At 45.4% G+C, this 13,973-nt stretch overlaps 1 protein-coding gene across 1 annotated transcript in view; it reads left to right on the forward strand.

Moving 5' to 3' along the window:
* LOC118215527 (cyclic AMP-responsive element-binding protein 3-like protein 1) overlaps positions 1–13,973 on the forward strand; it is a 47,497-nt gene that overhangs the window by 6,238 nt on the left and 27,286 nt on the right. The window contains exons 2-3 of the mRNA XM_035396418.1: positions 7,122–7,326; positions 13,327–13,490. Coding sequence (XP_035252309.1) covers positions 7,122–7,326; positions 13,327–13,490 — 369 coding nt within the window. The remainder of the gene's footprint in view (positions 1–7,121; positions 7,327–13,326; positions 13,491–13,973) is intronic.

Here is a 13,973-nt window from a genome sequence, read left to right on the forward strand (position 1 = left end):
GCGGTGTCAGGCACGGGCCTACGCCAGCCTCAGTAAGAGTCAGGTCCCTCCTGAAAGCGGTGTCAGTCACGGGCCTACGCCAGCCTCAGTAAGTGTCAGGTCCCTCCTGAGAGCTGTTAAATCAGCACTCAGACAGCACACACTTTTCCTGTATATATAAAAGCCGTTTACAGAGGAAACTGGGAAATGTCCCGGCACAACTTGCCTATTTCTATGGAAGAACGCTGCATTTGGAAGGTATTAAATAGGTAAGCTCCATGAACTCAGCTTGAGAAAAAGGAGAAATATCATCAGCCACTTTCTCCCAGTCGCTCATAGCCACTCATGCGCTGCACCCAGGGAATGTTAATAGTCAAATATACTTTCCACTCCATGCAATGACTAATTTAGTAAGAGTGTAGGCAAACCAGTTTTGCTTTGAGGGAAAATAAATCTACTTTTTAATTTTTATTTTGGCCTCACGATTGATGGATTGCCATTGATGCATTTGTAGCCCCAGGAAGCTTTCAGTTTCAGGTAGACACATGACAGATAAGCCTGAAAAGAGAGGAGCCTCAGTGCCTCTTTGTGAAGGCCTGTGTGTGTTGTAGCACAGATTCTGGGCACAGGTGTACAGCCTTGGTCCTGCAGAGCCGCTGGTTTTAGTTTTTGCCTTAAAATTTACAACTGGCTTGGACTCAAGAAACCAGATGAGGTGAGTTAATTGTGTAATCAGCTGTTTAAATCAATCAGTTAAGTGCTGATTAACAGTGAAAAACAGCAGACCCTGTGGCTCCCCAGGACCAGGGCTGGGGACCCCAGTAGACCCTGTGGCTCTCCAGGACCAGGATTGGGGACCCCAACCGACCCTCTGGTCCTCCAAAATCAGAGTTTGTGACCCTTGTTGGGTGGAAACAGTGCTGTGTCTGGACAGGCATGGGAGCCTGTTGTTGGCGGTTTTTGGCCTGTCTGTTGTTGGAAGTTTTTGGCTCGTCTGTTGTTGGTGGTTTTTGGCCTGTCTGTTGTTGGCGGTTTTTGGCCTGTCTGTTGTTGCTGGTTTTTGGCTTGTCTGTTGTTGGCGGTTTTTGACCTGTCTGTTGTTGGCGGTTTTTGACCTGTCTGTTGTTGGCGGTTTTTGGCCTGTCTGTTGTTGGCGGTTTTTGGCCAGTCTGTTGTTGGCAGTTTTTGGCCCATCTGTTGTCAACGGTTTTTGGCCTGCCTGTTGTTGGCGGTTTTTGGCCTGTCTGTTGTTGACTTAAGTTTTGAAAGCAGAAATTGAGGGGAAACAGGGTAAGAGCCGTGGAGAGGTGGTTGCAGACAGCCATTTAGCTGGGTTCCAGGCCTGTGCAACTCTGGTCTCTTGCAGGAGATCTCTGGTGCATATTTTTTTTGGGAAGAGTGAAAACCCAGACTGTCTGTCCTTTTTCCCTCCCCCAGTGCGTAAATAAATCTCCTCGTAAGGAGAGAAACCTCCTTAAACCACTTGTCCCGGCTGGAAAACTGCAGATTTTTGAGTCATCGGAAGGCTTTTCCCTGGCTTAATTTAGCTGGGGATTCCCCAGACACACCCCCTTTTTCCTTGTGCTCACTCTTCCTCGCTTGCTGTTTCTCTCTCTCTTGCTCTCTCTTTCTCTCTATTTTTCTCTTTGTCACTCAATTCAATTCAGATTCTTTATTGGAATGACGTATTTCAAAATACGTATTGCCAAGGCACAATGATAACATTGATGAATCACAGTAACCCCCCCTCCCCTCCCCTCCCTCTCCCCCTCCCTCCCTCCTGGAGACGGTCTGCGACCTCCATGCTAGCCCTGCACTCCAGTTTGGAGTTGTGCTGGCTAATTTGCATACCGTGCTCTAATTGGTCGGGAGCCTGCTGGAGATGGATGAGTTTGGTGAAGTGGCCCAGAGCACACAGGCATGAGCTTAATGCTGCTCACATGCAGAAACGGCTTTTACTGGCAACTCACACAGCTTTACAGTGATTATTATTATTATTATTATTATTGAATTTGTCGCTCACTTCATTAAAATTTTTTGTCTTCATCTGAAATGCCTATAAATCCATACAGCATGGCATTCAAGTTTTAAATATTCTGAAACGCAAAATAGGCTGAACTTACTATTTATTTTGTTATGTTATTTGTGGGAAAGACATTTAAATAAATATTACCTTGAGAATGTGCAATAAATTCATGACAGGATGGGACTGTCCAAATTTGTTGGCCAGATATTGTCCCATTGATGTCAGCTTCTCGCAAATCTGTCAGTAATCCAATCATAACATTGTGTGGGACTACTCAAGTATGGACTCAGTTCAGCCAGCAAGGGTTAGCCCTCACAGTTAGCCCTCACATGATATCCTCTCCGTGCTACAGTTACAGTTATACGCTATTTCCCTTTCGTTACAAAAGCACGTCCATTCGAACTATTGAGGATAAAGTCCAAAAATATATGATTTATTTCCATTATAGCTCTAATCAGTGCAAAACTGTGAACCGGCATATTAGGGATAGAGCAACGTCCCTGAGTCACATTGTGTGGACGATCTGTCTTTTACTTTTAAAATCATCAGAGTTTAGACTTGATGTGGGAAATGTTTTTTTTTTTGTTGGAAACCACTGAACACAACGCAGTGTGGGGGGGGGGGGGGGGGGGGGGGGGGGGGGAGCAGCCCCCCAGTGAGTTACTCCTGCTATATTACCTCATGTGCGCCTGGAAAAGAATGATCCAGAATCTAAGAGAAGCACCTTCCTAATGCACGGCTGGGTTGGGAAGGATTCTGAAGAAAAAGACGACACATTTCTGAGTTTGGTTTGCACTACTACCAGTTCTAACAAATTTTAAAACCATAGCTGTACACCTGAAACTGAAAGAGTGGGATCAAAGCCAGCTTCCGATTCAGATTCCAGATATGAAGAAGGTGGCAGCCGCATCATAATTGTGTTTACACCACAAAACAGTGATTGAAGCACTTTAATTTTAATATGTCTGCTCTGGCTCCAAATAGAGCCGAGACACAATATACCACTATTTAAACTGGAGCCCTGTTTTTACTCCATCTAAAGAGTGTACAAAAATAAACCTATTCTAAAAAAAAGAGAAACTGTGTAATCTCAGTGTCTACCCATGTGTGTGTAATCTCAGTGTCTACCCCGTGTGTGTAATCTCAGTGTCTATCCTGTGTGTGTTATCTCAGTGTCTATCCTGTGTGTGTAATCTCAGTGTCTACCCATGTGTGTGTAATCTCAATTTCTACCATGTGTGTGTAATCTCAATGTCTAAATGGAAATGGACTGCATTTATATAGCACTTTTATCCAAAGCGCTTTACAATTGATGCCTCTCATTCGCCAGAGCAGTTAGGGGTTAGGTGTCTTGCTCAAGGACACTTCGACATGCCCAGGGCAGGGTTTGAACCGGCAACCCTCCGACTGCCAGACAATCGGTCTTACCTCCTGAGCTATGTCGCCCCATCTACCCTGTGTGTGTAATCTCAGTGTTGCTGCTCTGCTCTGAGCTGTAGAGAAGGCTGTGTGTGCAATCTCAGTGTCTACCCCGTGTGTGTAACCTCAGTGTCTATACTGTGTGTGTAACCTCAGTGTCTATCCTGTGTGTGTAATCTCAGTGTCTATCCTGTGTGTGTATTCTCAGTGTCTACCCATGTGTGTGTAATCTCACCGTCTACCTTGTGTGTGTAATCTCAGTGTCTACCTTGTGTGTGTAATCTCAGTGTCTACCCTTGTGTGTGTAATCTCAGTGTCTACCCATGTGTGTATAATCTCAATGTCTATACTGTGTGTATAATCTCAGTGTTGCTGCTCAGCTCTGAGCTGTAGGGAAGGCTGTGTGTGTAATCTCAGGTCTGGTCTTGCATCAAAACTAGAGTTGAGTACAGTGAGGGAATGTGGTAATTAACGAATGGACGTGAGCCTTAAACCTTCGCGTAAGCGTCGCGTAAGCAGCACGGCGAAGCAGCACGGCGCGGCGCTTAGCGTGTCTCCACTGGTTCCGTTTGTGTCGCGCAAAGGCTTGCTTAAAGCTCTATATTCCTAGTAGCTCTCGCAGGCTGCGGTGGGATTACATTGTGTATTTCACGTTTGTTCAGGACTGTTGATTATGGGTAAGTGAATACTTGGTGAGAGTTGTTAATTTGGTAATATTTCATTAACTCATGTAAATACGTGAGAAAGTAAACGCTTTCAAGAATTACCATAAGTTTAAATCGCAACGTAGCCTGCATAATGATCAATCTCAAACTGTATTAATTTATTTGCTTGGTTAACAAGCGTGCCAATTTTATGAAGAATATGTAATGATCATAATAATAATAATAATAATAAATAAATAATCCGTAATCAACCATTGGGAATTCCCGTGTTGTCTTGTCATTCACGTCAAAACATTTATAGGATCAGATTTAGTAAAATCAGCTAATCACCAAAAAGATAGCATAACAGTTTCATCTTGAAGGGATATGAACATCACAACGCCATGAGCACCGGAAGCTTTGAAGTACAAGTGCTTCAAAATAAAGGCTTGCAATAAAGGCTTGCTTACAACTTCATTTATAAAATAGGTGCATTTTCATCGGCAAGACCACTAAATAATCAGATTTTTTAAAGCTCTGTTGATTATCTGATTTTTATTAACAAGCCCTTTTTGAAAGCACGGCGAACGAAGACATCGGAGAAGTCAGATAGCCTGAGAAATGGTTGGTTAAAAACACTCGAGCTAACAAACTGCTGCTCGGTGCATTCACTTCTACATCATTCAATAGGCTACGTCTTTCTGTGGTGTATTTTAAAATTTACCCCACCCCGCAAAATAAGATAGCGAAACTAAGTTTGCCTTTTACCCACGTTCCAGTTTTTTTTTTTTTTTTTTCTGCAAGGACAATACAAAAACGAAAAGGCTTGTATTTTTTTAGCTGCTTATAAAATATCTGGGAGGGAACTATGGACACACCCCCAGTAGCCTAATATAAGGATGAAATATAAATCAGAGCATGTATACCTAGCATTTTAGAGCATATTTCTGTGTATAAACAGGCCATTGTGACGCGCGACAAGCCGAAAAAAAGGGAGGGGGAGGGTGACAGGCAGGGGGAAAACAAGCCACTACTTCTTCCATGAGCATATAGTATAAAGAATATTAAATGTTACACCTATAATAACCCATAATATAATTTGGTTCCCAAGTGTTCTTTTGAAGTCTGCAAATGGCCTTTTTGGAAACCTGGCGAGGCATAGCGAAAATTTAAACCAGGATTTTGTCCAGTGTGGTGGCTGTGGCCCCATTGTGTTTTTAAGCCCACCAGGCACACCTGAAAACATCTGTATCCACTCCAAAAAACAAAAACAAAAAAAAATTAATAAAAATATTTCAGTTAAGAAAATAAAAATCCACTTGTTTGCGCTTCTGTTACTTTGTTTCAGTGATATGTAGAGTAATTTTGACTCTGGGAAAACAAACTCCCAACGGTCGCCAGGATTATGCCTGTATTCAAAAGAATTCTGTATTCAAGAATAGTAACCATTTAATTTTGGTTATGTCATTTTCAGGCTTGTGTTAAAAAAGGGTGGCGATGCATAAGGTGTTACAACATCCATTATATTTCCAAACCCCTTCTACATTCCTAATACAACATTGACAAGGGGTGGTTACATGAAAATAGTTGCTGTCAGGATTCTGCTCCGTTTCTGTTTTTTTCCTTCTTGCGCCGCCAGATGGCGGCACTTTTCAGTTTTGTGTTTCAGTTCGCTCTCCCTCATTGGTTTCCCCTGTATTTAATTGTATTATTGTTTTCAATTATTCTATCATCGTTTTTTGTTCGTGTCTTGTTATCCCTTCCCTCTTTGGATTGATTGTTCTTTGAATTCACCTGCGTCTGATTATTTGCCCTGTCTATTTAAGTTATTTGTTTCCCTGGCTCGGGTGCTGGTTCCTCTTGTGTTTCAGTGTGTGCATTTTTGCCTGCGTTATCTGCTTGTGTTCTGCTTGTGTGTTTCTGCTTGTGTATCTGCCCGTGTGTTCTGACCTGCTTGTGTTCTGCTTGTGTGTTTCTGCTTGTGTATCTGCCTGTGTGTTCTGACCTGCCTGTGTTCTGCTTGTGTGTTTCTGCTTGTGTATCTGCCCGGGTGTTCTGACCTGCCTGTGTTCTGCTTGTGTGTTTCTGCTTGTGTATCTGCCTGTGTGTTCTGACCAGCCTGTGTTCTGCTTGTGTGTTTCTGCTTGTGTATCTGCCCATGTGTTCTGACCTGCCTGTGTTCTGCTCCGCGTGTTTTGGATTTCAAGTTTTCTGTTCTGTAGAGTTTTCGAGTTTGATCTTGGTCCTTTTTGTTTGTTCCCTGTTTGTTTTTGGAGTAAAGTCTTTGTTTAATCTTCCTTTGGAGTCTCCTGAATTTTGTCCCACTCTGCGCCTGGGTCCTACTCCCCGAAAAGCATGACAGTTACTCTAATCATGGTATGAGGCAGTACTAAGCTAGCAATCGCCTACTTGCTGAACATAGACTACACTAGATATAGGACAGTATGTGTAGAATGGTGCATACAGCGCTGAACATCATAGGCTACCAGAGTTGATAAATCCGCTTGTAATATGCGACTTTTGGTTTGAAAAAATTGGAATCCACAGGTGGTGGATTTTTGGATTTGTTTTAATAAATCAGGTCACTCATTTGGAAATGTAACAAGCAAGCAACAAGTTGTTTCACAATTATGGTTACTATCATTCAAGGAAACTAGCTTGCTTATTTTACTATTAATTTAGCTATTCAGCCCCCAGCCCTGGTCCACAATCGCAAAACCCTACCTGCTCGTCTGGGCGTGTTGTGCTGGTGAGGTCGTTTGTTTGCCTTGCGGAAGCCGCCAGTTGCACCGCTGTCAACGCTACTGTCGACTGCTCATTGCCAGCTTCAGCAAGGGGGTGGCTTGTCAAACTCAACTGTCAAATATTGAAGTGTTTAGTTACACTGTCATTTTTTTTCTTAAAAAAGCATCTAAAACCTAGCTGTTTTCGTTTAATTTTTTGAGGATTAATTTGACATTAAGTGTGTAAGTGTAAGTGTCTCTGGATAAGATGCTGAAATGTAAGGGTGTGTGTGTCTCTGGATAAGATGCTGAAATGTAAATGATTTGCAGCACTTCACAGACCACATGGAGGACTTCTCCCATGAACTGTTGAGCAGCTTTTTTGATGAGCAGCTGCTGGCGGAGCAGAACCCGCTGATGGACATGGAGTTGGACACGCCCAGCACCGACATCCAGGCTGAGCACTGCTACTCCCTCAGCGGAGACTCCGCCCCCCAGAGCCCCTCCCAGCCAATCAAGACGGATGAAGACACAGGTCTGTCAGCGTGCGGTCAGAAATGCACCTTCTCTGTCCCTGTCCCAGAGACCTTTTCTCCTGCTGTACCCCTACGAGCCCTCCACACTTACAGTACTGACCCAGCATTAGACAGACCTCCACACTTACAGTACAGACCCAGCATTAGACAGACCTCCACACTTACAGTACAGACCCAGCATTAGACAGATCTCCTCACTTACAGTACACACCCAGCATCAGACAGATCTCCACACTTACAGTACACACCCAGCATCAGACAGATCTCCACACTTACAGTACACACCCAGCATCAGACGGATCTCCTCACTTACAGTACACACCCAGCATCAGACAGATCTCCTCACTTACCGTACACACCCAGCATCAGACAGATCTCCTCACTTACAGTACACCCCCAGCATCAGACAGATCTCCTCACTTACAGTACACACCCAGCATCAGACAGATCTCCTCACTTACCGTACACACCCAGCATCAGACAGATCTCCTCACTTACCGTACACACCCAGCATCAGGCAGATCTCCTCACATACAGTACATACACAGCATCAGACAGACCTCCACACTTACAGTACACCCCCAGCATCAGACAGATCTCCACACTTACAGTACACACCCAGCATCAGACAGATCTCCACACTTACAGTACACACCCAGCATCAGACAGATCTCCTCACTTACAGTACACACCCAGCATCAGACAGATCTCCACACTTACAGTACACCCCCAGCATCAGACAGATCTCCTCACTTACAGTACACACCCAGCATCAGACAGATCTCCTCACTTACAGTACACCCCCAGCATCAGACAGATCTCCTCACTTACAGTACACTCACACACTCACACACTCCAGAGCATCACAGTTTCTACCTCACACACACACTCCAGAGCGTGATGGTTTCTGCCTCACACACACACTCCAGAGCGTGATGGTTTCTACCTCACACACACACACACACACACTCCTGAGCATGACAGTTTCTGCCTCACACACTCACACTCCAGAGCACAACGGTTACTGCACACACTCCAGCGGACGTGTGTAAGATGAAAAGGAAAATGAAAGCAAGCTTGTGCGAAAAAGAGGGCTGCTCTGACACACTTGTGTGCAGTGACATGATCTCAAACTTCACTCAGAGCAGAGAGGGTGTAGTCATTAAGGCTATTTTTACAGGAAAGCTGTAGTGAACTCTCGCCACAGAGCTCTTGTAGCACAAATTGGCGTTGTCATATTGAGGGCACTGAATGGTGGTTTCAGGTCTCATTAACACGACTGGGACGGAACTGAGCTGGCCACATGCAGGCCTGTGCTCATTAACACGACTGGGGCTGAACTGAGCTAGCCGCATGCAGGCCTGTGCTCATTAACACGACTGGGGCTGAACTGAGCTAGCCGCATGCAGGCATGTGGTCATTAACACGACTGGGGCGGAACTGAGCTGGCCACATACAGGCCTGTGCTCATTAACACGACTGGGGCTGAGCTGAGCTGGCCACATACAGGCCTGTGCTCATTAACACGACTGGGGCTGAACTGAGCTGGCCACATGCAGGCCTGTGCTCATTAACACGACTGGGGCTGAACTGAGCTGGCCACGTGCAGGCCTGTGCTCATTAACACGACTGGGGCTGAACTGAGCTGGCCACATGCAGGCCTGTGCTCATTAACACGACTGGGGCTGAACTGAGCTGGCCACATACAGGCCTGTGCTCATTAACACGACTGGGGCTGAACTGAGCTGGCCACATACAGGCCTGGCATCCAGAAGTGCACACATGACATATGCTGTCTTTAACAGGACAGACTCAGGGCAGAATATACCCAAATCAGAAACGTGCACAGGGCTGTCCTTAGCAGAATATACCCAAATCAGAAACGTGCACAGGGCTGTCCTTAGCATGATATACCCAAATCAGAAAGGTGCACAGGGCTGTTTTTAGCAGAATATACCCAAATCAGAAATCTGCACAGGGCTGTCCTTAGCAGAATACACCCAAATCAGAAACATGCACAGGGCTGTCCTTAGCATGATATACCCAAATCAGAAATCTGCACAGGGCTGTCCTTAGCAGAATATACCCAAATCAGAAAGGTGTACAGGGCTGTCCTTAGCAGAATATACCAAAATCAGAAAGGTGCACAGGGCTGTGTTTAACAGTAGAAACTGAACTCTGAGTAGAACTGTTGTATAATATAAAGTAGCCTATCCAGTTTAGAGTCGTGCCATGGGTGAGTGGACCTGGGAACTAACTTAGTGGTTTCGGGTTTAATTTCTGATGGGGGGCTGCCATTGTACCCTTCAGTAAGGTACATAAACTGATCTAACAATATTAGCTGTGTAAGTAGATATTTTATTGTGTTTTGGCTGTTAGTTTAATAAGTGGGCTGGTAAAAGATTATTAGTTCTTCTGGTCTTACTGTTCACTCAGAGAGACGGTCATAAGCCTTCACACCAGACCTGGGTCAAATACGTATTTGTTTTGGATTCAAATACTTTTCTGTGATCTATTGATCTTGCCTGGTGTAATTGAGCCTGCCAGTATGACCAGAAGGTGGTCACTTCTTCACTTTTTGAGAGAATTTAATTGGTTCCAATACACCAGACAAGATCAGTAAAGCTTAGAAAAGTATTTGAATCCAAAACAAATACGAATCTGACCCAGGTCCTGTGCATTCAGTCCTCTACGGCCTCCCAAAGGAACGGAGCAATGTGACAACTTTTGCAGGAAATATTTCCAAAACACATTTTTTGAGTGAGCTAAGTAAAATAAGTTCCATAAATGATTTTCAGGTATAAGGGTTTTTATTTTTATTCACAATAAATCTAATCATGTATCGTTTAAAAACTGTTCATGTCATTGAAAAGTTAGTATGGTTTTCAGGTTGTATGGATGCTAGGTGACCAAAAAAACACGATGTCTCCGTCTGTATAAATGTAACAGCTGTTACAGTTATGCCGCCTCTCTGAGTTGCTGTAACAAACAATGCGTTTTTCTTGCAGTTATATGTATACAGAATTTAATCTAAAAAGAAAACGAGGGGGGTGGTACCCAGGAAGGTCATGGAAAGGGCTACAGATTTGGTGGTTAGAGGACAATAGATGATGTTGAAAACCACCTTAGACCTTAGGCATTTAAAATGGTGTTTAATATTTGTTAAAGATATGAATAGTTCTCATAAACATGTTGACTTTTTTATGGTGGTTCAGTTTTTAATGTTAAATGTGTTCAGCTCATTTTCTTGCGACGTTGACATAGCCTCATTTTCTGGATGCTCCAATTGATGAATGGAAAAGAAACCTGGTCACAGACATTTATAATAAACGCACACCAGATTGGTCTGCTATTTGCTTTGTAAAAGCTTCCCTGGGTGTTAAGAAACAAACAAAATCAGCTTTCCATATGGATTTGGATATAACCACAACTCACTTCATGGTAATGTTTGCGAGGGCATGTGAGAGGTCAGCCGCGTGGAGTCGATTGCATCAGCAGAGGGGGTGTTTCTGGCTGCTTTATAACCCCTCCGTCACCTTCCCGATCCCAGCAGCCAAACAGAAGTGATCTGCCTCAGCAGTGCAGTAGTAACGTCCCCGCCTGTCAGTCACCGCTCGTCATCCCGCCTTTCTCCTGACCTTCTGTCGTTCCGAGGCAGATCTATTGAGCTGTGAGCCTGTTGCCATGGGAAACGCAGAACTGCGTCTTACCTCACACGCCTCACAAGCGAAACGCGCCTCACACACCAAACACACCTCACACACCAAACACGCCTCGCATGCCTCAGACGCGTTAGGCGCCTCACACACCAAACACACCTCACACGCGTTACGCGCCTCACATACCAAACACACTTCACACGCGTTACGCGCCTCACACACCAAACACACCTCACACGCGTTACGCGCCTCACACACCAAACACACCTCACACGCGTTACGCGCCTCACACACCAAACACACCAAACACACCTCACACGCGTTACGCGCCTCACATACCAAACACACCTCACACAACTCACACACCTCACACACCAAACACGCCTCGCATGCCTCACACGCGTTACGCGCCTCACACACCAAACACACCTCACTCGTGAAACGCGCCTCACACACCTCACACGCCTCACACACCAAACACACCTCACACGCGTTACGCGTCGCACACACCTCAAACGCCTCACAAGCAAAACACGCCTCACATACCTCACGCACCAAACACACCTGACACACCTCACACACGTTACGTGCCTCACACACCTCACACGCCTCACAAGCGAAACACGCCTCACATACCTCACACGCCTCACATACCTCACACACCTCACACGCCTCATAAGCAAAACACGCCTCACACAGCGAAACATGCCTCACACAGCAGACCGCTGCACTGTTAAGAAAGTTGCCGGTTTCAGTTTGGGTACAGTCATAGGTTATCTCCCAAATAAATTTACGCATCTTAAGCAACTGCAATCTGCAGCGAACTGGCAAAATGTCCAGGGGGTATTCCTGCCCCTCACCCAATGAATGCTGGGATAGTCTTCATCACCTCCCGCAACCCTGACCAGGAATAAGCTGGTATAGATAATGGATGGATGGATGGATAAATTGCAATCACGATGTTGGTGCTCTGCAAGTAGCACAGATGGTTAAACCATACCAAAAAGAGGCAAGCTGCCCTTATGACTAATTAAATCCATGAATGCAAATGAATGCTTATAATACATGCGTTTGAGACATTCGTCCGTTTCTGGTTACGAAAGGTGTTGGGGTGCCATCCTGATTTGAGAGGTGTTTGCACAGATGTCTGTGGGAAACTCTATGCTCTTTCCCCTGGATCCCCAGCTACGCTAATACTGCCTTTTTTAACTGCGCACGACCTTAGAGCACAGCCTCCTGGGGCGTTTCAGCAGGTCAGTCACAGAGGCGCCAAACCAGTAAAAAACCAGGTGGAGTAGTGCTTCCCCCGAAGCCTTCTTCTCCACTGACTCCATTACGACGGGCAGGAGTTTGCCTGGGGAAGCAGGGTGGTCCCTGTGCCCCGTTGTTGTTTTTATGACCGCGTTCAAGGCGAGCTGCGTCGCGTTAGTCTCCTCTTTACCGCCTCCCGAGTCGCGGGTTCGCAGGTGAGCCAGAGGCAATGGCGGTGCGAGAGAGTCTGGGGAGGACTTCCCGGGCTTAGCGCCGTCAGTGGGGAACTCAGTCGGGCTCATTCGCGAAAAATGCCGCTCAAGCTAATCTACAAAATTCCATCTCTTTTTCTATCTCATTTTTTGAGCTTTTTTAAAGGAGCAGGTGCTAACATCAAGGGGATGAGATAGCACTTGCGTAATCTTAAACTTAAGCCCTCTTATCATTGTAGTACCATACAGCACTGAGCCATGTAGGAATATAGTGACAAACAGCACTCATGAAGACAAAGAAGTGAAAAACACAGGGCAAATACAACTCATTTAGTGGCTCTTCTCCTTTCAACCACCATAAACACAGCTAGGAGAAGGTGTGAAATAACCCAAACATTGTGGCAGGTTTATTATTTTACTGACAGTGAGTCAGAAACTGGGTGGCATGGTGGTGCTGTGGGTCCTGGATTCGAATCCCAGCCTGGGCCTTTCTGTGTGGAGTTTTGCATGTTCTCCCCATGTCCGCATGGGTTTCCTCCCACAGTCCAAAGACATGCATGTAGGCTAACTGGAGACTCTAAATATCCTGTGATAGATTGGCGGCTTGTCCAGGGTGTATTCCTGCCTCTCGTCCGATGCATGCGGAGATAGGCTCCTGCACCCCCTGTAACCCTATCCAGGATAAGTGGATATAAGTGATGGTTGGATAGAGTCAGAAACTCTCCTGAAATGTGTTTTGACATTAATCTGTGCCCTGAGAGTGACAGTGCTCACTTATTGTGTTTGTGCAAGGGGCCCCAGGCGGCCATCTTGCACAGAGAGGAAGGAGACTGAATCCTGATGTGGATTCTCTCTCTTTCTTGGGTCTTCGTTTCAGAGTCAGAAGGCATGTGGTCCTTTGGCCAGGATCTGACTGCCGTCCTGGTGAAACAGGAGCCGAGCCTGCTGGCCGATGCCCCGCCCCCATCCTCAGCCCCGCCCTCCCTGGACCAGCCTCTCTGCCTGGCCCCTCCCCCAAAGAAGATCCCACCGGAGGAAAAGGTGGGAACTGCAGGTGCATTTACACCTTTCATGACCAGACTCACACTCTTCCTCTTAACTAACATCACGCTGCAATCGCTGGACAGACACTCTAACCCTGAGTGGCGTGCAGTAGTGGAGAACAATCAGTCACTCTCAGGAATACAGAAGAAGGCACAGAGACCCATTGATAGTCAATGTGTGATGCTAACCTAACAGACAACAATCTGCATTGTAACTAAGTACCACTTGACAGGTAACATATAGCCAATCTTTATACAGTAATGCCTAAAACAAATCTGAATGTACAGTATCACAACACAGCTATGCCTAAAACAAATCTGAATGTACAGTATCACAACACAGTTATGCCTATAACAAATCTGAATATACAGTATCACGATACAGCTATGCCTATAACAAAACTGAACGTACAGTATCACGATACAGCTATGCCTATAACAAACCTGAACATACAGTATCACGATACAGATATGCCTATAA

This window comes from Anguilla anguilla, chromosome 16, assembly GCF_013347855.1.
Source record: "Anguilla anguilla isolate fAngAng1 chromosome 16, fAngAng1.pri, whole genome shotgun sequence".
In the NCBI taxonomy this organism is placed as follows: Eukaryota; Metazoa; Chordata; class Actinopteri; order Anguilliformes; family Anguillidae; genus Anguilla; species Anguilla anguilla.